Source organism: Malaclemys terrapin, chromosome 10, assembly GCF_027887155.1.
Source record: "Malaclemys terrapin pileata isolate rMalTer1 chromosome 10, rMalTer1.hap1, whole genome shotgun sequence".
Lineage (NCBI taxonomy): Eukaryota > Metazoa > Chordata > Testudines > Emydidae > Malaclemys > Malaclemys terrapin.
The window spans coordinates 11,494,591-11,517,906 of record NC_071514.1 but is presented as its reverse complement, the minus strand read 5'-3'; the positions used below and the strand labels follow the sequence as shown (position 1 = coordinate 11,517,906).

The 23,316-nt window shown below is 44.8% G+C and overlaps 1 protein-coding gene across 3 annotated transcripts in view; it reads left to right on the top strand.

Moving 5' to 3' along the window:
• The window catches only part of MCTP2 (multiple C2 and transmembrane domain containing 2), a 170,439-nt gene that overhangs the window by 32,049 nt on the left and 115,074 nt on the right, over positions 1-23,316 (top strand). Inside the window, exons 2-4 of one of the 3 annotated variants that reach the window (XM_054042595.1) lie at positions 160-701; positions 16,470-16,532; positions 18,641-18,749. In XM_054042595.1, coding sequence (XP_053898570.1) covers positions 231-701; positions 16,470-16,532; positions 18,641-18,749 — 643 coding nt within the window. In that variant the 5' untranslated portion in view covers positions 160-230. Of the gene's footprint in view, positions 1-159; positions 702-5,068; positions 5,130-16,469; positions 16,533-18,640; positions 18,750-23,316 lie in introns of those variants that run through there. The other 2 variants (XM_054042598.1, XM_054042597.1) reach the window with 2 other exon arrangements.

Genomic DNA, 23,316 nt, shown 5'->3' with positions numbered 1-23,316 from the left:
GGCACACTTTCTACTGCTAATTCCCTCCCTAATAATGCAGCGTGCTTTCCTCTTGTTAGAAATGGACTGAAGGTGTGTGGTTGAGACATCATGTGTCATAATCCACAACTGCTGTTCACTTTAATGATTTAGCTTTCATTCTTCTCACATTCTTTTTAGTCACCCTATGAATTACTGAAGTCATTTAAAACCAACAATGCCAAGGAGCTTGTGACATCCCCGTTGCAGATATGGATTTGGATAGATCCTCTGTCTGGGGATCCCTGAAACAGAAGACCAGGCCTTTGTTACAAAACTTCAACATAAAGAGGATAAAGAAAAGCTCTAGAAAAATGGTGGATAGAAGGCAAAGGCATTCCTTGGACCGACGCCTCAGCGTATCTGTGCCTGACATACTGGAGAGTGAGTCTTTCACAGACGAAGAAACTACTTATTCAGGTTTGCAGGCCTTGTCCACCTATATCCCCAGCACTCTTTCCAGCTCGGTCATGTCTCTCAAGAGCAGCAGCACTTCTTTGAAAAGGGCAGGAGAGGACCTGCAATGGAGACAGCAGGAGGCTGTGCACACGGAAATCAACATTATTGAAACAGAAACGGAAGTCATGTGTGGATCAGAACCCAGACGGAAATCCAACATTGACCTCTTTGCATTGCTGCAGAGAGCACGCCTGAGTGGTGATCTGACAGAAGAAATGACTGAGGTAAGGGGCTTTTGGATAAGCAAGGGTAAGTAATCATGTCAGAGTTTGGATTCTGTCCTTTATCTGACTTGGTTATGAAGGAAGGAGAAAGGTTAAAAAATTTTTAGGTCAGTAAAAAATTATCTTATGTAACTTGTGAATAAATCCTATTACACAATTTCCCTTTCATATACTGGAAAGCTCTAAATGCCACATTGGAACATTGTTCTGTTATCTGGCTTTGGCAAGTGCACAATACTTTTAAAGGCAAATTTTTGAAGGTTCTCAAAAGAATGATCCCTTGATTCAAAAGCATTTGAAGGCTTCTGACCTTCAAAATATGTTGCTCTCTGAAACTTTTGGTGTAATACTTTCTTTGTTATCATAATATACTGGTTTAATCAGATAGCAAAGATCCACCCAAACCAGATTGAATAGTAGAGTGGAAGGGAGAGCGGGGTAAGCTCTGCCTGAAATATCAGTTAATTGAAATAACTTGATGGAGTACAGTGAACTTGTTAGATCCTGCTCAGGAATTTCATTCAGGTTTTCATTACAGGATGATCAATCTGGTTAAAAGCACAGACAAAAGAGTTTTCTGACACTCCCATTTAATACTCATGGAAATGAGAGACTACCACTGACTGCAGTCAGGCACAGTACTGGCAGGAGGCATGTGAACTTTGTCAATGTAGCTCTGCTTGGGTTATTCAGTCCTGACTTGCCTCACCGCCTGCCTATCCTGAGAGGGGCAAGACAGTGGAATTGCATGGCAGATTTGTAATATGGACAGCAATCCGTGAGTAGAGTTGGTTGTCAAAAATATTATAAAATTTCATTTAGTTGAAGCTCAAATATTGACAGATTCATAGATTGAAAGGCCAGAAGGGACAATTTTGATCATTTAGTTCAGGGGTCGGCAACGTTCGGCACGCGGCTCGCCAGGGTAAGCACCCTGGCGGGCCGGGCCAGTTTTATTTACCTGCTGACATGGCAGGTTCGGCCGATCGCGGCCCCCACTGGCCGCGGTTCGCCGTCCCGGGCCAATGGGGGCGGCGAGAAGCGGCGCGGGCGAGGGATGTGCTGGCCACGGCTTCTCACCGCCCCCATTGGCCCGGGACGGTGAACCGCGGCCAGTGGGGACCGCGATCGGCCGAACCTGCTGCGTCAGCAGGTAAATAAACTGGCCTGGCCCACCAGGGTACTTACTCTGGCGAACCGCGTGCCGAATGTTGCCCACCCCTGATTTAGTTTGACCTCCTATATAGCACAGGCCATAGAACTTCCCCAAATAAATTCCTAGAGTAGATCTTTTAGTAAAACATCCAATCTTGATTTAAAAGATGTAAGTGATGGAGAACTCACCACGATCCTTGGTAAATTGTTCCAATGGTTCATTACTCTCACTGTTAAAAATTTATGCCTCATTTCCAGTCTGAATTTGTCTAGCTTCAATTTCCAGCCATTGGATCATGTTATATCTTTCTCTGCTAGACTGAAGAGCCTATTATTAAATATTTGTTCCCTATGTAGACCGTAATCAAGGCTTTGTCTACGCTAGCACTTTTGTCTGTAAATCTTTTTTTAGTCAGGGATGTGAGACAAACACCCCCTGACCGACATTAAGTTTCACTGACAAAAGCACAGGTGTGGACAGCGCTATGTCAGCGGGACATGCTTTCCCGCTGACATAGCTACTGCCACTCGTTGGGGGTGGTTTAATTATGCCAGTGGGAGAGCTCTCTCCCATTGGCATAGTGCGGTTACATGGGAGATCTTACAGCGGCGCAGCTGCAGCGGTACAGCTGTGCTGCTGTAAGATCTGTAGTGTAGACATAGCCCAAGTCAGCCCTTAACCGTCTCCTTGTTAAGGTAAATAAATTGATCTCTTTGAGTCTATCACTAAGGCATGTTTCTAATTCTGTCATCATTCGCATGGCTCTTCTCTGAATCCTCTCCACTTGCACAGAGACTTCATAGTTTCAACAACGTTTTTGTCAGTAAGGATTTTGTGTGTGTGTTGCAACCAACCAACCCTGGAGCCTGGTGGTTGGAATACTGGACTGGTATGGGGGAGATGCAGGTTCAAGTCCTTGCTTTGCTTTTTGCTGAGTGGGTTGAAGAACTTGGCTCTCAATCAGCCAGAACAGGGACTTGAACCTGGGTCTTTCACATCCCCAAGCAGAGCCTTCTCCCCAGAACCCTTTTCCAGAATTGAAAAGCTCAACTTGTGATCCAAAAATAGATCAACACAATTCCATTTTCATGAAAACATTCAAAAGGTTTATTTTAGTTCCAACAGAATGAGATGTTATTTTGAAACCTCAAAAGTTGCTGCAAAACAGAATTGTTATCCTCCGGTCAGCTCTATCCATGAGGGACTGTACTGAAAAGTGACCCTACTCACCTGTGTCTGAAACCGGGTGTGAGCTCAAATCTGTGAAGGTGAGATAAGACAAAGGGACTCAGTTAAAGAAAATTAGCACAGGAGATTAGAGTAGAGAGGAAGACAGGGCAGACTGTGTGCTTAAGGCAAATTGTGTAGAAACAAAAATATTTCCTGTTCTAAACACAAGAACATAGAGGAACCCTAAAATATGCCATCATCTAGTTGCCACTTTTTGCATGTAGATGAGTGATGGAAGCAAATGTTACTTGGGAACTTGTAGGAAACCAGACAAGTGGAGAATTGGGCATGAAATGACAATTTTGCATGTTGTCTAAAAAGAGGTTTTTTAAAAATTGATTTGTAAGGCAAATTCTGCCCCTCATTTCTGTGGTAGCTGTGGCTTCTGTGGCAACTGACTAAATGCAGCTGGCTCTGTGTGGGAGGACTCTTGGGTAGATTTTCAAGCTTGCTCCCTGTGTGGAACACACAGTCACTGTGTGCCAGAAAGCTGGAGGTCGGGTTAGAAGATTTGCTGCTATGCAGATCCCCTCCATCTCCCACTTACGGAAGGAAGGAGCTGGGTCCACAGAGGCTGTTGCAGCCTTGCACAACATACTGCTGAGTGCTGGCCATGAAGTAGCTCCATGATCTCTGTGTGTCATGGAGGGAGGATTCCTCCCTGCCCCTGACACTGGGAGCACTGCTCAGTTCAATGTTTAAGCCAGGGGCCGGCAACGTTCGGCATGCGGCTCGCCAGGGTAAGCACCCTGGCGGGCCGGGCCAGTTTTATTTACCTGCTGACGCGGCAGGTTCGACCGATCGCGGCCCCCACTGGCCGCAGTTCGCCGTCCCGGGCCAGTGGGGGCGGCGAGAAGCCACAGCCAGCACATCGCTCGCCTGCGCCGCTTCTCTTGTGCTTACCCTGGCGAGCCGCGTGCCGAACGTTGCCGACCCCTGGTTTAAACTATGTACTGCACTCCTGAATTTGGGCCTCTTTTTATTCCCAATGCAGAGAGGGATTTTTTTTAAATATTTAAAAAATGTAGGTTAAGATGCTTGTTTAACCATACACAACATTAATGGTAATGGAACTTTACTATGGAGCTCTGACCCATAACTCCACAATTGTAGCTTGGGCATAGTTGTATACCTGATTCCAAAAGCAGCCCTCTGATGAACGCCTACAACTTTGAGAGCAGAACTTAGCCTCCACTGCGGTATCCGGGAGAAAAGACGACAAGGGTTTTGCATGGTTTCCAAACTGTAGTCCAAGTATGGTAGCGATGGAATAATAATTTTTAAAAAGTACAGTTGACTTTTATTTTAAAATTTAATTTTGAGAAGGTAGGTAGGAGCAGCAACTGTTAACACAAGTTTTTAAAAACAAACACAATAGATGGAAGTGGTTCTATAAAAAAACAACAAATATTGTATCTGAGCAGGTCAAACATTTTTTTTTATTTCATACTGAGAATTTAATTGCTGACATTGTGGTATTAGTAAAGGTGGAGGTGCAATTGTGTCTCTTCAGGTGAGAATAGGGAGTTACATAGTTGTAATCAAGTGCTTTAGGGTACAATTTCTTAACTAAATTCCTAAGCCTCCCCCAACACTGCAGCATTCCTTTAGGTTATGTCAGTGGTTCTCAAACGCTGCCAAATTAAGTACAAGAATGTAATAAGAAAAGCCAAAGAAGAGTTTGAAGAACGGCTAGCCAAAAACTCCAAAGGTAATAACAAAATGTTTAAGTACATCAGAAGCAGGAAGCCTGCTAAACAACCAGTGGGGCCCCTTGATGATCGAGATACAAAAGGAGCGCTTAAAGACGATAAAGTCATTGCGGAGAAACTAAATGGATTCTTTGCTTCACTCTTCACGGCTGAGGATGTTAGGGAGATTCCCAAACCTGAGCTGAGGAACTGTCACGGATTGAAGTGTCACGAGAGGAGGTTTTGGAATTAATTGATAAACTTAACATTAACAAGTCACTGGGACCAGATGGCATTCACCCAAGAGTTCTGAAAGAACTCAAATGTGAAGTTGCAGAACTGTTAACTAAGGTTTGTAACCTGTCCTTTAAATCGGCTTCTGTACCCAATGACTGGAAGTTAGCTAATGTAACACCAATATTTAAAAAGGGCTCTGGAGGTGATCCCGGCAATTACAGACCGGTAAGTCTAACGTCTGTACTGGGCAAATTAGTTGAAACAATAGTTAAGAATAAAATTGTCCAACATAGAAAAACATAAACTGTTGAGCAATAGTCAACATGGTTTCTGTAAAGGGAAATCGTGTCTTACTAATCTATTAGAATTATTTGAAGGGGTCAACAAACATGTGGACAAGGGGATAAGGAAAAGTTATTTACTTATTCCCATAATACAAGAACTAGGGGTCATCAAATGAAATTAATAGGCAGCAGGTTTAAAACAAATAAAAGGAAGGTCTTCACGCAGCGCACAGTCAACTTGTGGAACTCCTTACCTGAGGAGGTTGTGAAGGCTAGGACTATAACAGAGTTTAAAAGAGAACTGGATAAATTCATGGTGGTTAAGTCCATTAATGGCTATTAGCCAGGACGGGTAAGGAATGGTGTCCCTAGCCTCTGTCTGTCAGAGGGTGGAGATGGATGGCAGGAGAGAGATCACTTGATCATTACCTGTTAGGTTCACTCCCTCTGGGGCACCTGGCATTGGCCACTGTCGGTAGACCGGATACTGGGCTAGATGGACCTTTGGTCTGACCTGGTACGGCCTTTCTTATGTTCTTATGGGGCCACCGCTTGTGTAGGGAAAGCCCCTGGCGATCCGGGCCGGTTTGCTTACCTGCTGATCCACAGGTTCGGCCGATCACGGCTCCCACTGGCCACGGTTCACCGCTCCAGGCCAATGGGGGCTGCGGGAAGCAGCGCAGGTCAAGAGATTTACTGGCCGCTGCTTCCCAGCAAATCCCTTGTCCTGCGCTGCTTCCCGCAGCCCCCATTGGCCTGGAGCGGTGAACCGCGGCCAGTGGGAGCCGCGATCGGCTGAACCTGCAAACCCGGCAGGTAAACAAACCGGCCCGGCCCGCCAGGGGCTTTCCCTACAGAAGCTGCAGCCCCAGTTTGAGAACCACTGGGTTATGTTATAAAGGGGGAATTGTTGCAACGGGGAGTAGTCACAAAATAAAACATGCCTTTTCCCTTTCTCCTCTTTGAATCCTCACCTGTTCTGGTTTCTTACTGCAACTCATTTTATTTGTACAGTCTGTCTGTCTATCCATCTATCCATCCATCCATCTTGATCAGGAAGTACTCTTCCTTGGACCACATCACACTGACCCCAGGATACCTTTTCTGACTCCCTACATGCCATTGCGTGAAATAATTCTCAGCGCCCCTTTTCTAACTCCAAAGTGTCCTTGTTACATCTTCATTTCAGGTGTTGTACGTGTTGGTCCAGAGCTTGGTCCCCACTGGGGTTCCCTCGTACCACCCCGGCAGTACAAAGTGGTTGTAAAGCTGACCTAACTAGGCTGCTGAGGACTCTTGCAGCTCTGGTCTCTGCAATATCATCTCTCAGCATCCAGCATCAAGGGCACGTCTGAGGAGAATAGCTGCCTTCTGACTGATCCTTGGCTGGTGTAGTGATTCCTTGGACCAGGGATTGGCAACCTTTGTCACGCAACCCTCCAGGGTAAGCACCCTGGCGGGCCGGGCTGGTTTGTTTACCTGCCGTGTCCGCAGGTTTGGCCGATCGCGGCTCCCACTGGCCCCGGTTCGCCGCTCCAGGCCAATTGGGGCTGTAGGAAGCGACGGCCAGCACACCCCTCGGCCCGCGCTGCTTCCTGCAGCCCCCTTTGGCCTGGAGCGGCGAACCAGGGCCAGTGGGAGCCGCGATCGGCCAAACCTGCGGACGCGGCAGGTAAACAAAACGGCACGGCCCGCCAGGGGGCTTACCCTGGCAGGCTGTGTGCCAAAGGTTGCTGATCCCTGCCTTGGACAATACCTGCCAGTCTAACTTAGAGCAGCCCACACTTATGCTGGGGGCCAAACTCACTCCTTTGCAGCAGCCCTAAGTCTCAATGGGTCCGAAGATAACATACAGCCACCTTCCTCCCACTTCCCAGTCCTGCTCCAGACACCATTTCCCTGGACCCAAGAACTGGGGCCTAGAAGTCTCTAACCTGGTTTCATCATCTGCACCATCACTTAACTGTGATACCTAAACTGCTGTTTCTGGTAAGGATGACCTCAAACAGTTCTGATGCTCTCCATCACACCCTAGTGCTTTGATGCAGTACCTGTCCATGCTGTCATTGCTGTATAGCCTGCCCTTTTTTGGTAGCAGGGCTGGAAACTCCTCCCCTCTTCACAAGACCTTGCTGCTCTTGACCACCGCTTTATGGATGAGGTACTGAATAGTCCCATTTTCTTGTTCACGTCTAAATCCATTAATTGGGTTAGTCACTGTATAGACACCAGAGAAGCGTTTTATAGCCATGTGTGTCTCTTTACAAAATGTGTCATTAGTACTACTTACTGCCTATTCCATTGTTGTCCCCCTGCACCATTTACGCTCTGCTTTCTTTTGAGCCAAAGTGATATTTGATGTCCACAGTGAGCTTCAAATAGAGCGAAGAAACCAGGGGCATACCTGTGTCTTGCTAAACGGGTGCCTCCAATCTCATTCGAGCAAGCTATTATAGTGGCTCATGTTTCAGAACTGAGGGCCATAGTCACACAAGCTGGTGCAGAAAGTGTAAAACACACCTCTATGAACCCCCACCCTCAAGTCTCCTGTATTCGTCTACAGAAAAAACTGTTCCTCCTGCCATCCCACTTGCCCCTTTCTGGTGTTTCCCACTCTTGGGGCTTTGCTGCCATCCTATTGTACCCTGGAATGAATCTGGTCTACTGCTCTAGCCTTGGTAGTGACCGAGTTTAGTCTAGAATGTGGTTTAGCCCCCATCCAAATGCTTGCCAAGCTTGCAGCTAAAAATCATTGTAGCTGACATTGTGGCAGTTCCTTAGAGCTGTTCCCAGTCCATTGCCAGGGCGCTAAATGTTCTGCAGCCACAGAATCCAACCCAGGCCACAGAAATGTTCTCCAGAACTTAACCTTTCAATTGAAAACAAACAAAAAAATAAATCTGTTCCTTATGGTTGCAGAGATAAGTTTCCAAGTGTAAGACAAGTACTAAACCAATGCAGTGTTGTGTTCCTGAAATCTGTCTGTTAAATAATAGCTTGGAGAGGTGAGAACTACCCCATTTACTGTAAATAACTATATTGTTAACTGTTTCACTTCTGTTCATGCTAGCAGAAACATCCAGTCCCACAATCCTGAAGAGTGACAAAATCCCTGATTTTCCCTGATGTAGATATCACAATTTAGGGTTGGTTTACATTAGAAAAGTTGGGGAAATGGTATAACTGAGACATTTTATAATTGCACTGTAAAGTTGTAATGACTTAAGCTGATATACATGAGGGATTTAGTTACTGTTATTACTGAATACTGAGTTCTAAAATGTCTAAGCTGTCCTGGCTGGAGTAATTATCATTATTGCTTTTATTATCATATTGTGCTTTGTCATTCATTATTTAAAGTAATACAATCAAATAATAGTATCCTCCTAGAACGTATCTTTAGTTTGTACTAACTTTAGCAGTGCCAGGTTAAAAAAGCATTAGCTAAACGCATAACTTTAGACACTGGGCAGATGAAAGTCACTTATTTTCAAATGTATTTTTAGTTATATCTGTAAAATAACTTAAAATTTGCATGAAAATAAATGCTGTTCCACCTATGATACCAATAGCAATTACGGAGTCAAATATTAGTCACATACATGATTGTGATCAGTAAACATAAATGCCAAAATGATTAGAAAAATAAATTCCCCTTCTTAATAAAAGAGAAAGATACACTGGAGGGTAGGGATAGGGTGTAGAGCAGGGGTCGGCAACGTTTGGCAGTTTATTTACCTGCTGATGCAGCAGGTTCGGCCGATGGCGGCCCCCACTGGCCGCGGTTTGCTGTCCTGGGCCAATAGGTTTGTCAGTATATTTCGGGGGGGGCGGGGGGGGGCAGAACCGAGTGCAGGATCCCTGAGAGCGTGGGGAAGGGTTCCTCCCCAGAACTGGACGGAGAGGGGATGTCCTCTCCCTGGACAGGACACTTGGGTGGGGCCCCGACTTCGGATGGGTGGGAAATGACGGGGGGTGGGGAGGAGGGTTTGGGGCCACCTCCCACCCACCCCCTTCAGCTGACCTTGTGGGGGGCGATGGACACTCTGGGCAGTGGCTCCCGGGGCCCCAGGCGCTCACCCAGCTCCGAGAGGAGACGCCGCTCTTCAGTGGCAATGGCTCCCGTCCCACCGCCCCCACTGGGCCTGGCTCCCCAAGCGGCAGGCCTCCCTTTTTTGAGCATTCCTCTGTTGCTGCTGGGCCGCCCACTCGCTCGCCTACCCCCCTCCCAGTGACAGATTAGTCACTGGGTCAAGGGAGCATGCTTACGAGCCCCAGCCAATTGAGGGCCCCTGGGATAATGGATACCCCCAACTGCGCCGACCCCTCTCCCCCTGCCCGGTGCTTTTGCTGGGGAGCGGGATCGGCGCATGGGGGCTTGCCAGTTGCCTCGACCCTGCTCCCCGGCTGGAGCGCCTGGCGGAGCAGGGTGAGCCCCTGATCCTACTCCCCGGCTCGTGCTGGGAAGGCGGAGCGGGGCGAGTCCCCAACCCCACTCCGTGGGCCAAATGAAATTAAGCAAAGAGCTGGATCGGGCATGCGGGCCATAGGCTCCCCACCCCTGCTCTAAAAGTTTTCAACATTCTTTTGTAACCACAGAACTTCATTTCACTGATCACAGAACTAGAGGATTCGGAAGGAAGTCAGACCTTCTGAACCAGCCAGCAATTCTTTTCTAAAGTGCTTGGCTGTGTTGTGTATCATCTACCCATTTCCTTATTTTACTTCAGTCAGCACATGTCCTGCTACATCCCGAGTTCTGTGTGGTGTAGAATTTGAATGTGTGATCGTGGTTTTACACCATGTTAAAGATTAGCCACTGCTTTAAACTACTGTGCTGGGTATTCAGAACACACAATCTCCAATAATATTTATATTCGAATCAGCTGCAGAAAAAACTTAACCTTAACTAAGCTTAGTCTTTAAGGTGCCACCGGACTCCTTGTTAACCTTTCTTTGGTATCACTCTTTAATCATTCAGGCATTTCAGAGTAGCTTAAAAAAAAAAAAAGGCACCCAGTCTACAACATTATGTATCTTTTACTGTCGTCAAAGAGAAAGGGAGCTGCTAGGAAAGCACTCTCTGAGTACCCCTCTGCTTTGGAATGTGCTCCCCTATCTTAGTGACCTTCAGAAGACCTTACAAGGCTCCTCTTTTCTCTGGGGCTTTTGAAAACTGAAATGTTGCCAGAGAGATGATATTTGGGGGAGAATGGATGATTCTTCAGTGTGAATTTTCTTTTGCTTGGGGGCTAGCCATCTATTGTCACTATCTGGTGGTGGTTCTCTGTGTTCTGTCTTACCCTTTTAAACAGATGTCAGTAGAGCCTACAGCCGGGCTAAAGTGCCTTTTCAAGTTTTCCATAATATATAATGAATATTTTTATCCTTGCATTTTGCGCACCCAAGATTTACCAGTGAATGGATCACAGAAGTGTTTCCTCTGTATATCTTATTTTGTTAGCTTATTTAAAATGGTAAATGAAACAAAATACTAGGCTCCATCCTGCTGTCATTCACGCCATTGCAAATTGTAGTAATTTCAGGGACTGCAGTGGAGTCACTCTGGATTTACACCAGTTTAAATGACAGTAGAATTTGGCCTAGTGCAAGAAAGGTAGGCTTTGATGAGTGATCACATTTATTAGGTGCCCACCGAAATGTGGTTATACCCATTATATACTTGAGAAAGGTGGCAGTTTGACAACCTTAAAGATGGAAGTCTGGTTTATCCACAGAACAGGTACATCACAGGCAGCAGCCATATAACCTTCCTGCACAAACCAGTGTGCCTCAACTTTGATTTGGAGGGACAACCTCTAAAGATGAAAGAGTAGCTTGAGTTTAATAACCCATTTAGTCCCTGGCCTCTCTGCTGAGATACCCACAAGGGTGCCAATTAATGCCAGTTGTTGGGGTTTCTTTTGGGACATAGATACTTGTCCATGGTAAAATGGATTAAGACCACGAAGTCATAACTAGTCACAACTGTACAGTAGGTCACTAATGACCTGGGTCCTATCCCATTGCCTTCTTGTATCTCAACTGTCCCTCCAGATAAGGTTAGAGAAGATGGAGATTGTAAGCTTTTTGGGGATAGGGACTGTCTTGCTGTATGTCTGTACAGCAACAAGCACAATAGGACTTCAATCCTGATTAGGGCCTTTGGATACTATCAGAATACAAATAACAATGATGGAGAGAAAATCTCTTCTTACCTTTTGAGCAGGAATTGGACAGTGCATTATGTTCTGGTTTACAAGGTGATTAACCAAGAAATATTAGCTATACGAATGATACTGATTTTACAGTTCAAGTATAGGAGCTCACAAGCCCGCTGACAGCAATTCCAGGCTCCAGGGCAGAACAGTCAATGGGCTTGAGCTGCTGCCGGCTGCGCTGCTGGGTGTGCTCTTCCGGCACAGCCAGGGCTTCCACATGCCCGCCGGGCTGCTGCCAGTACCACCCCGCACGCACCTAGGAGCCCTGTGGCCCGCCCGGGCGATTTAAAAGGGCGGGACCCCCTGGGCCCTTTTAAATCACCCAGGTCTCTGGGTAATTGCGCCCTTTGCCCCCGTTGGTGGGCCTGGAGGTCAAATTCTGAAAACCTTATTGGGGCAAAATTCCCCTTGTTTCCTGAGCCTGAGCACCTGATTTAACAAAAGTTTTCCCTGATCTGGATTTGGCTCCCTATGTATTTCTTCTCATTTTGCACTTTCAGTCTAAATCTTAAAAAAAAAAACAAAAAAAAAACAAAAAGAAACAACTGGATTCTTAATACTGTGAACCTGAGTCTCTCTTACTCCAGTATAACTCCATTGACTTCAAAGAAATTGCTCCTGACTTGACTATTGATCAGATCAGAATCAGGCTTTGCATATCTACTATTGTGGGACATTCTGACCAAATGAAATTTGGACCAAAAATGTAAACAAAATATGAAAATTTTCATGATTTCCCCCCCATTTCTGTTAACATCTTTATATATAATAAAAAAAATCCATTTTGAAAAAAAAGATTAAATATTTAATATTGCTCAAATTTATTTGCAAAAACTAATTTAGCTGCATTGTTGTTGTATAACACCAAGGAGTCAATGCCATGTTTTTAGGCATGTATATTCAAGAATCTCAGTGAAATTAGATTTACTAGAATAATAGAAATGTATGGAAATCCAATTATCACTAGTTTCATTATCTGAAAACTATGTTCCAAAGATAGGATGCAAAATGTATGAGGAAAAAATAACGGTTGAACTAATAATTTTGGGGTAGGTGGTTTATCATAAATGGTATGCAGGTAGCAAAGAGACACATATTTTTCATTTCACTTTTCTGCAATGTTCTTTGATCTTCCATTTATGCAGTTTAAAACAAAGATGTAGAGCCAGACTATTATCAGTACAGCTGATGGTACCCAATGGAAATTCCTTTAAAGCCTCAGACTGCTAGAAATACTCTGTTTAAGGCAGTGGTTCTCAAACTTGGGACGCCACTTATGTAGGGAAAGCCCCTGGCGGGCTGGGCTGGTTTGTTTACCTGCCGGGTCCACAGGTTTGGCCGATCATGGCTCCCACTGGCCGCAGTTCGCTGCTCCAGGCCAATGGGGGCTGCGGGAAGCAGCAGCCAGCAAATCCCTTGTCCGCCGCCACTTCCCACAGCCCCCATTGGCCTGGAGCAGCGAACCACAGCCAGTGGGAGCCGCGATCAGCCGAACCTGCTGACGCGACAGGTAAACAAACCGGCCCAGCCTGCCAGGGGCCCCAGTTTGAGAACCACTAGTTTAAGGCAACACAATTGAGATTTTATGCACGCTAGTCAGGAAATTCAAAGTTAAAGGTCCCCAAGCAACTGTAACTCAGCCCTTTCGTGCAGGGAGTCTCTTCTGTTGCATTATCTGATGATAATTTTGCTGAGTTTAATATGTGTTTGCAATGTGGCCAAGTTATGGTTACTGTGGGAACCATAACTTTACATTTCCTGCCTATTATACAGATAAAATGTCAGTTGTAATGTGGCATTAATGTAGTTTTAAATGCAATTTATTTTTTGAAAATTAAAAAGGAAAAACAGAGTGATTAAGTTTTGAAGTATAAATACATTTGCATTTATTCAGTGTATCAATGTCTGTATGACTGAAAGGTGCCTGTGGCAGGAGCTAGCCTTTTTGTTATGTTTGTACAGTGCTTAACACAACAGGGCCCTGATTGTGCCTCTATGCTCCATCAACATGCAAATAATAAATAATGATGACAGCACTTGAGGACTGATTTCTGGGCTCTGTGTGTGTGTATGAGAGAGTGAATTCTGGGCCGTGTGTGTCAGTGTGTGTTTGGGAGAGGGATATCATCCTTCTTGGCATTATTCTATGCTGAAATTCTGACCAATGTGATCATCCTGTGTGAAACCAGTACAGCTGCCCTCTCATGTTATGCCTCCTAAGAGCAGAAGAAATCTGAGCAGGGATCTGTACCAGTGGCCATAGTATTATCAGGGGTGTCCTGACCCAGATGTCCAGTTTTACCCCTACAGATAGCCCATCCTTGGCTCACTGCATGAAGTCAGAAACAGCAGAAGCCCCCTAAAAGTGTGTGCGGGGGGCCTCACCGGTGCCTGAACTATGGTCCCTCCCCCGCGCTGCCCCTTCCCCCCAAGGCCCTGCCCCTACACCGCCCTTTCCCCTGAGGCCCTTCTTCCCAAGCTCCTGCCCCTGCATTGCCTATCTCCCCAAGGCCCCACTCCCCCCAGCACTCGCCCTTATGGCTGGTAAAAAGTGAAGGGGCCATGGACCCCTGCCCCCCTCACCCTCCCCCCGTTCCAGTGCCCGTGCATGGAGTACTCATAAGGTATGTCTACACTGCACACCACTGGCAACGGCATGTAAGGTACATGTAGCTACCTGCCTCAGTGAAAGCAGGCTGTGTCCACATTGCAACGTGTAGCTACGTGTGGCCGCTGGGAAAGTCTCTGGCAGGGAGGAGGCAGCCGGGAAAGACTCCATAAGCAGGGAGCTGCCAGCACCTTTTCCCATTGCCTTCCCTCTGCTAGAGTCTTTCCCAGCTGTGGGAGTCTTTCCTTGTGGTGGAGAAAGGCTGAGACCACCCATGGAGCCTTTTCCCACTGCAGGGGAGCTGCTGGAGCCTTTCCCCTTTGCCTACCCCCTGCCAGAGACTTTCCCCGCTGCCGGAGCCCGGAAAAGGTTCTGCCAGCAGACAGGCAGCGAGATGTACACTGCTAAAAACAGCAGTGTAGACGCGGGGGAGGTACTGCTTGGGTGCATAGAGAGCTGTGTAAGGTACATACTCTAGGGTGCTATTTATACATTGCACACCCCCAAGCACAGGTAAGTGCTCTACACACGGTTGTAAGATTTGTGCAGTGTCGACTTGCCCATTAAACACCTGTTGTTGCAAACTATAGGGATTGGAGGAGTCAAGCTTTGGCTGCAGAAGTTGCACCCTGACCTCCCCCCCGTGCCACCTCTTTTCCCATATGCACAGAAGGGCCAGGCAGCATTTTATTCAATTATTATAGAAAATGGCACAGAACGTGTTTTCTTTTTTTCCCCCATCTCCTTGACAAACTTTGTCTCAGTCAATCTTTTTTAACTTGGTAAAACATGTTTCCCTTGTGAAGCGTTATGTACATCAGTGGTTCTCAAACTAGGGCCGCTGCTTGTTCAGGGAAAGCCCCTGGTGGGCCGGGCCGGTTTGTTTACCTGCCGCGTGGATGCGGCAGGTAAACAAACCGGCCCGGCCCGCCAGGGGCTTTCCCTGAATGAGCGGCGGCCCTAGTTTGAGAACCACTGATGTACATCACATGCCAAGTTTGAAGTTTTAAAATATAAATGGCGGAGTTATTTGAATTTCTAAGATTTTAATTTGATTTCTTCTTTTCCTCTCCCCAGGTTTAGAGATCTCCAAACTAAAATACACAATGAGATATTACAAAGATTTCCCCATAAAAATAACTATGCCTTTGGATTGAGAAGGTGAATTAGAAATTTCAACCTGAAGTGTCATTTCCCTACCCGTTATCTCTAGTATGCTGTTGTTCCTGCGCTTTTTTTTAAGCATCTGGAATTGGGACTGTGACAAAAAAAAGTCTTATCATCAATAAGTATAGCATCGCTAGCACAGTGTTGGAATGCAGAGTGGTAATTCACTACATTTGTGGAAGTGTAACAATTCCTCAGTCTCTATCCATCCTCCGCCCACACCCAAGGTCATCAGCAAAGTTTTAACCAGGAATATTCATCCCTGAAAGCATGGGCGTCTAGCATTTGAGCAAAAGGGCTAATTCCAATAGTTGGAAGAACAGAAGGCTCTTCTTTTCTGTGTGGACCAGCCACCAGAAAGTAAAGAGAGCAATATACCATGTAACATGTTTGCGTTATGGTTGTGTTAGGCCTGATCCACACATAGCTAGTGCCAATGCAAGTCTGTCAATTATAGTTATTCTGATACAGCCACTAGTGTGGCTGCAGTTATATCAGTCTAAGGGTGTCTTGTATTAGCGTAGCTTATACCTCTTCCTACTTGGGAATAAACTATGCTGGTATAAATACATTTATACCTGTATAACTGGGTTCATATTAGAAGGGTTGTACCACTTTAACTATGCCAGTGTAGCTAAAGTGGTACAACTTTTATGTGTAGATGAGGCCTTATAAGCAGAGTTTGTGGTAAAATGAGAGAGCAGTACACAGTGAGGGTCTTTCAAGTGTCTGAGTGCCTTCATCTCCTACTGGCACCGATAGGAAGTTACGAGAAATTCAGCCCTTCCCATGTTCAGGGCCCAAATTAATGCTTTGGGCTCTGAACTGTACTATCTGTACTATGAACCTCACACTTGAAATTGGTTCACCTTTCCAAACCCTACCTCCATGCCAATGAAGATTTATTTTATAGACACTTTCGCAGAAGCACTGATTTGTCAACCTGTTTTTAATACTACATTTAAGCATGCATAGTTGTTTAGATTTTTGGTTTACTGCCTGCCCCCTTCCACTCCTGAAAAGGCAGAGAGCTGTTTAGTTTTAAGGGCATCTATATGTTTTGATACATATTGCATGGCGTATTAAGATCTGAGAATATTTGTTGTGGTAGGTGAGGGGAATCCCAATATTTCTTTTGCTTATTTGATGATCTTTTAAAATTTATTTTTAACAGCATCCATGTGAAGGGATAGATCTGGAATCTTCAATGTCCTCTCAACTTTTTGATGAACAAATTGTAAGTTTATGTGTTTGAAATGTTTTGAATCCCAAGCAGACTATCTGGGAAAATGGGGGTTAAATTTAGATTTGGGTTCAGCTCCTTACAGATACAGGGAATACTGTACACCTGAATCTTCAACTTCCTTAAAATATTTTGTGGTGTTTGTTTTTTTGGTGTGTGGGTGAGGGGAAGTGGTGTGAGACAATCACATATCAAAAGAACTATGGTACTCTAGAAAACAACATCATTTTCAAATGAGATTTCACATACAAGCTGCCACATTTTTCAAATTCCTTTCAAAAGAAAGGGTTGGATAAAAAAGAGCCTTCCAACTGTATTGCTTAGAGAAAAATCTGATCCTAACAAATTGCTTCATTTGGAGAAATGTGCTGCAAAAAGCACCAGGGTATGTATTCAACTATTTGGAAGATACAGGAAAACTTGGAGTGGATTTTGGGACTGAGGGATATTATTTGAGTGTGGGGGTAGAGCCATTCCAATGTTTATATGGGCTCGAGCTTTTATTACCTTTCATCATCCTCCAGGTAGTCTAAATCAGTGTTCTCAAAGCCGGTCCGCCACTTGTTCAGGTTTCAAGCCCCTGGCGGGCCGGTTTGTTTACCTGCCGTGTCTGCAGGTTCGGCCGATCGCGGCTCCCACTGGCCACGGTTCACCGCTCCAGGACAACGGGGGCTGTGGGAAGGGCGGCCAGTACGTCCCTCGGCCTGCGCTGCTTCCCGCAGCCCCCATTGGCCTGAAGCGGCGAACCGCAGCCACTGGTAGCTGCGATCGGCCGAACTTGCGGATGGGGTAGGTAAACAAACTGGTCTGGCCCGCCAGCGGCTTTCCCTGAACAAGCGGCGGACCGGCTTTGAGAACCACTGGTCTAAATCAGACTGGGTTATGACACATGCTGGCCATGTTAAAAAGGCATTGTTAATGTACATTGTTAACGTGTATTTGCAAAATTTGGATCCAACTTTGGGACTTTTATCATTAACATCCTGAACTCCATTATCTTCCTCCATAATAGTGATGTAAATCAGATGTTTTAACTGAAGATGCAGCCGGGATGATGATCATGGTTTATATTATGGCAACAGCTAGAGTTCCCAACCAAGATTGTGATAAATTGTGATAAATGCTGCACAAACACATAGGGAAGGACTGTAAAATATTAGATACCTTTATGAAAATTGTCCAGAGAAATGTTATACATTGGAAATGAACATATCTGAGTGGAGATGAATGTAAAAAGTACAAGAAAGTAGCAGGAAAAGAACATAATTTTATGTTACTCTGGTTTGGAAATCTTAATAGAAATAACCAGCGTACAATGCATATCTACAGTATTATTTGTCATTCTCACTTATGGCCCATCCCTTATATTACCCCTTTTCTATCTCTTGTGAATGTGTGTGATGTTGTTCTGATTACCATTATTTGTATTATGTGTTTGTTATGACTACTACTAAAGCTGGCTGAAATTCAGGATTTCTAGTTCATAGGCATTTTCAGTATTTCGAAATTTCCTGCAGACCAGAAATTCCAAAAGAATTTGAGTTCGGAAGCTCAGAAACGTGTTGTTTCAAAATTAATTATGCTCCCAGACCAAGGCAGCGACTATCTGAAATTGACAAGAAATAATTGCTCTGCTGAGGCAGCCTGCATGGCAGGGCTGCTTTGGAGCTGTGGACACTAGAAGCCCCAAGGTCCTCAGCAGGCTGCCGGGAAACCAGACAGATTTCTTTTGGAACTCTGCCTGTGATTTCATAAAAGTTCATCAAACTCAAGATGTGTCGGAAGATAATGTCAGCGTTTTCCAATAAAGCTCTGTTTGGTTGGAAATTCCCGACCAACTCTATTTACGACTGAAATGAAGAAAATAGGTAATTCTGACACAAACTTTAAAACAAAGCCTTTGAAAGTCGGCTTGTGTGTGCGTGTGTGTGTCTGCGTGTGCACGTGCCAAGACCTGCGTAACCCGGATTCCCCCTTGCATATGGAGAGGAAATGAGGCCTGTGAATTTCAAGTCACTCCAGAAACAGAAAGCATGTTTTTGTGTGTGAGCTGAGCTGTATAGATGTTGAAACTGATGACTGACTTCTTTGCCTTGCCACAGGCTCTTGAGGAAGGAAATGACTGTTTGAGCAGCTTGCCCAGCTCCTTTGCTTACCTACTGACAATACACCTGAAAGAAGGCCGGAACCTGGTCATTAGGGATCGCTGCGGTGAGTCTTCCTTTTGATGTACAGCAGATAACTTGTTTTTTTTTTAAAAAACGAGTTATGGGCCTGATTCTCCCTTCACTTTCTTTTCACACCAGTCTAACTTAATTGGTTTCTCACTTACTCTGGTGTCAATCATAGGAGAATCAGGAACTACTTCTGTCTGCCAGCCTGCCAGTCAGAATGTTACATTTCCTGTCATATAATCATCCTAGGTACACAAGGGAGGGGATGGGTAGATATATTGCTGCTTTTCCCAGGTTTGAGAATTACACACTTTGCAATGTGACTTTGTAAAGCCCATGCTTTCCTCCTACTTCTGGGAAAAGACCCAGTTCAATTCTAGTTGACTTAAAGGAAACCAAAGGATGTTTTGAAATCCAGTGGGTGGTAGTGAAGGGGAAGACAAACAGCTTTGTGACTTCAAGGACAGTGTCTGAAATGTGTGTTTTATAGGGAGGAAGTTAGTAAAGATCTCAGAACTTGAGGGCTGCACTGTAGAGAAGGTTCCCTTCTGAGGATAGGGATTATGTAGTTTCTCCTAATAAGGCCTGGGGTGTATGTTTTATGGCTTAGTGAAAGGAAGGTCAGAAAGACATTGAGGAAATGAGTTAATCAGTGGGACATTATTCAAATATTATGGAACGTGTTTGGCATTTGGGTCTCTGCTGGCTTGAGAGAGTAGCACATAGTCATTGACTGTGTGCAGGAACATTTCCTTTAAGAACTTAGACGTGGGTCTCTTTGCTTGTCCAGAAATATAATTATTAGTGTTAATTATAACACTCTGTCCATGGAGAAAACTCTGAATACTTTTACATTGCAAACATATAAGCACTTTCTCTCTTGAAACTGAGCAATAAGACACCGAGTATACATGAGTAACAGGATAAGCATGGACCTGTTTTACAGATTTATTCACTTTCTTATAATGGGCCCTGGGTTGTTATTGGGCTCCTTTCTGATTACTAGATACATTATTTTTTCTACACTATATTTTACTGTCCTAGCCAGAGGGTAAGCTCCTTGCCAGGGACTATTATCTTTCTCTGGCCAGCTCCTGACATTCTGAAAACACTAATAAATAGATGTTATGTAGTCTAAATCCTTTACTTTTTAAACAGAACTGCTCTTTGTTGAAGTGTTTTCTGACAGTGCAGCATGTCACCAGGTTCACTAGAAACCATATGTGTTAGAACAAGTCTTGCTGCTGGATGGTTCTGTGGAAAGGATTCTACTTGCTACAAACGAGCAACTTGGGCAGAGGAATGTTTCCCGAGAAGAAAGAAGGCACTCTATCTCACATTGTGTTTTCTGTGTCTTAGCGAGGCATCGCACAACTCAGCTCAGTGTAACGTGACAACACAAAGACAATCCAGGGCAGGATGGATTTTTGTTGGTTTGCTGTCATGTTGTATACCAAATCCTCAACTTGTTTAGAGAGGGCGTGCCTGGGGAGATGTGCAATCCACTAAAATTCCTCCTGTATTTGCATACAGAGAAGTACAAAACTTGGGTGTCTGCCAATCTGGCCATCTGTTCTCCCATTGCTATAATATCTATACACAAACCCTCGACTTTAAAAGCACAGTTATGCCCAGACTTTTCCCATTATGATGCTTTTTGACTCATGGATTTTTCTTCGTGAGAAACTTAGCTGGACTAATCTGCAGCCATCAGTGTTGGGGTAAGAGAGAGGTTTTGCAATGTATTCTTAAAGGTGGAAAGTCCTGGCCTCATCCTACCCTCCAGCAATAGGGGAATTTAACAGACGCCAAGAGTGCCCTGCCACTGAGAGTCTGACTGGGGATCTGTCAGCCCAAAAAGTCTTGGTAGGACGCTGTGTCATCGGAGTTGCAAAGAGGCAGTCCCTGAAATAGCTATGACCTACTCTTAAGATCCTGAAGGAGCTCTAGTAATTGATAAGGAGCCAATGTATGGCATGGTGTATTTTATGATGTGCTCCCACTGGCCTTTTTTTACCTAGAAGATGGGTTGCGCTGCCCCATGCTGTACGTACATGCTTCTGTCTAGGTAAAAGAAGACAACCTATTAAATTAGACAGAGTAAATATTCAGGGTCATTCCGCTTTTATTGGCAAAGAATACAATGTAAGTTACTGGGCACCTGAAAATGTCCACTTAGGAAATGGATCAGTCTGAATGTGAAATCATTAAATGTCTAAAAAACCAATGTAATAAACTTCAGCCAGTTTGGTTATATTGGGATGGATGGGGGGAGCTTCAAAAAGATTTCAGTGTATTTATTTCTCCTCAGGCTTTTCTGATTGTTCTGGCAAAGATTTCAAGTTACCTCCCTGTGCATGTTGAAAAGCGTATTTGCATGTGTGTAGGTAGGGGTTCGTATCTGCACATCGATCACTGGAGGTTTCCCTTCTAAGAGACCTCCTGAAAATGTGAAGCTTTCAGATGTATTTATTATTTTTCCTCCCTCCTCCCCCCGAGTGCCAATTGATGCTCCTGAAAAGTTTGCGAACAAGAGACCTACCCAGCTAACCAAGCAGTGCTGTTAAACACAGGTATCAGATGGGTTTAAAACCCTAATTGCTTTACTCATGTGGTGGCATATTTGCTATAAGCAAATTAGTATTTTGGTTCTCTAGGTCTTCTGGGACTCTAGTTAGCAGGGTTGGTGCATTTCATTGGGATTTTACATTGTTTGTTGGCCTGAAAATGCTCTTAACTTACTAAAAAAGTGCAGATCAGCATCATCTAGCAAACTGCAGCAATGTTGTGCTGTATAGCAGTCACGGTGGAGAGTATGTCAGAGGCATTCATATGTTAAGAATACCCAGTATCAATGTACCACTGAGGCAGTGGTTCTCAAACTGGAGCCGCCGCTTGTTCAGGAAAGCCCCTGGCGGGCTGGGCCAGTTTGTTTACCTGCCGGGTCCGCAGGTTCGGCCGATTGCGGCTCCCACTGGCCGCGGTTCACCGCTCCAGGTCAATGGGGGCAGCGGGAAGCAGCGCCCAGCAAATCCCTTGTCCTGCGCTGCTTCCCGCAGCCCCCATTGGCCTGGAGCGGTGAACCGCGGCCAGTGGGAGCCGCGATCGGCCGAACCTGCAGACGTGGCAGGTAAACAAACCGGCCCGGCCCGCCAGGGGCTTTCCCTGAACAAGCGGCAGCCCCAGTTTGAGAACCACTGCACTAAGGGGTCTGCTCATATTTGAGAACCTATTGCAGATCTAGGGGAAAATTCCTTTCCAGTCACACAAGATGAGCTTCAGTCTAAGATTTCTTGTCTGTTACTATTCTCTCTCATTTGACCATCCCTGTGTATGTCATATGTGGAATACCCAAGATATATAAAGCTGTTAATATTAAATCAGTAAGGCTTGAAAGAGTTGGTGTGACCTAATTTCAATCAATTTTAGTTTAACACGTTTTATAGTATTCTTGTCCTAAATCCTAGAGAATATTATTTAAGAAGCTCACACACCTTTAAAAAGTTATTTGTCAACCTAGGTCTATTTTGGTAACAGTATTCTTTGACTGATCACCACTTTAATTTGTTAATTTTTGGTTATATTGAGGAAACATGATTCAAGATGCACAGTACAACTCTGTACAAAAATTGCCACTTATATGGGGAAAAAACCCTATGATCTTTATTTACAGACTGATCATCCACAAGCTCTTTAAATGGATAAATATGTCATGGACTGTGATAGAATATGTTATATCTAGACATGAAAAACTGTGTTAGTGGTGCCCTCTTGTGGTCATTTTAAATGCTGCAATACACTTCAGGAAGAATGAAATTATAGTACAGTGTTTGGCTCTTCCCTAGAACTCTTCCATGGTGGAAATCCAAGCACTTTAGAAATATTAACTAATTAACCTGCTCAGTCCCTCCAACTGCATTCTACTACTTAAAGAGCATCTGCATTCCACTCCAGAAGTGGTGCAGTTAACAGTGTACACGAGTGCTGCAGAAAAAGTTAGGGCAAGAAATGAAGAAGAACAGGTTAATTGGCTGATATTCCAGGGGACAGATAAGGATAAGAACGGCCATACTGGGTCAGACCAAAGGTCCATCGAGCCCAGTATCCTGTCTTCTGACAGTGGCTAATGCCACGTGCCCCAGAGGGAATGAACAGAACAGGTAATCATGAAGTGATCTATTCCCTGTCGCTCATTCCCAGCTTCTGGCAAAAGAGTCTAGTGACACTATCCCTGCCCATCCTGACTAATAGCCATCGATGGACCTATCCTCCATGAACTTACCTAGTTCTTTTTTGAACCCTGTTATAGTCTCGGCCTTCACAACATTCTCCGGCAAGGAGTTCCACAGGTCGACTGTGTGTTGTGTGGAAAAAAATACTTCCTTTTGTTTGTTTTAAACCTGGACCTATTAATTTCAGTTGGTGAGCCCTAGTTCTTGTGTTATGAGAAGGAGTAAATAACACTTCGTTATTTATTTTCTCCACACCAGTCATGATTTTATAGACCTCTATCATATTCCCCCTTAGTCATTTCTTTTCCAAGCTGAAAAGTCCCCAGTCTTATTAATCGCTCCTCATACGGAAGCTGTTCCATACCCCTAATC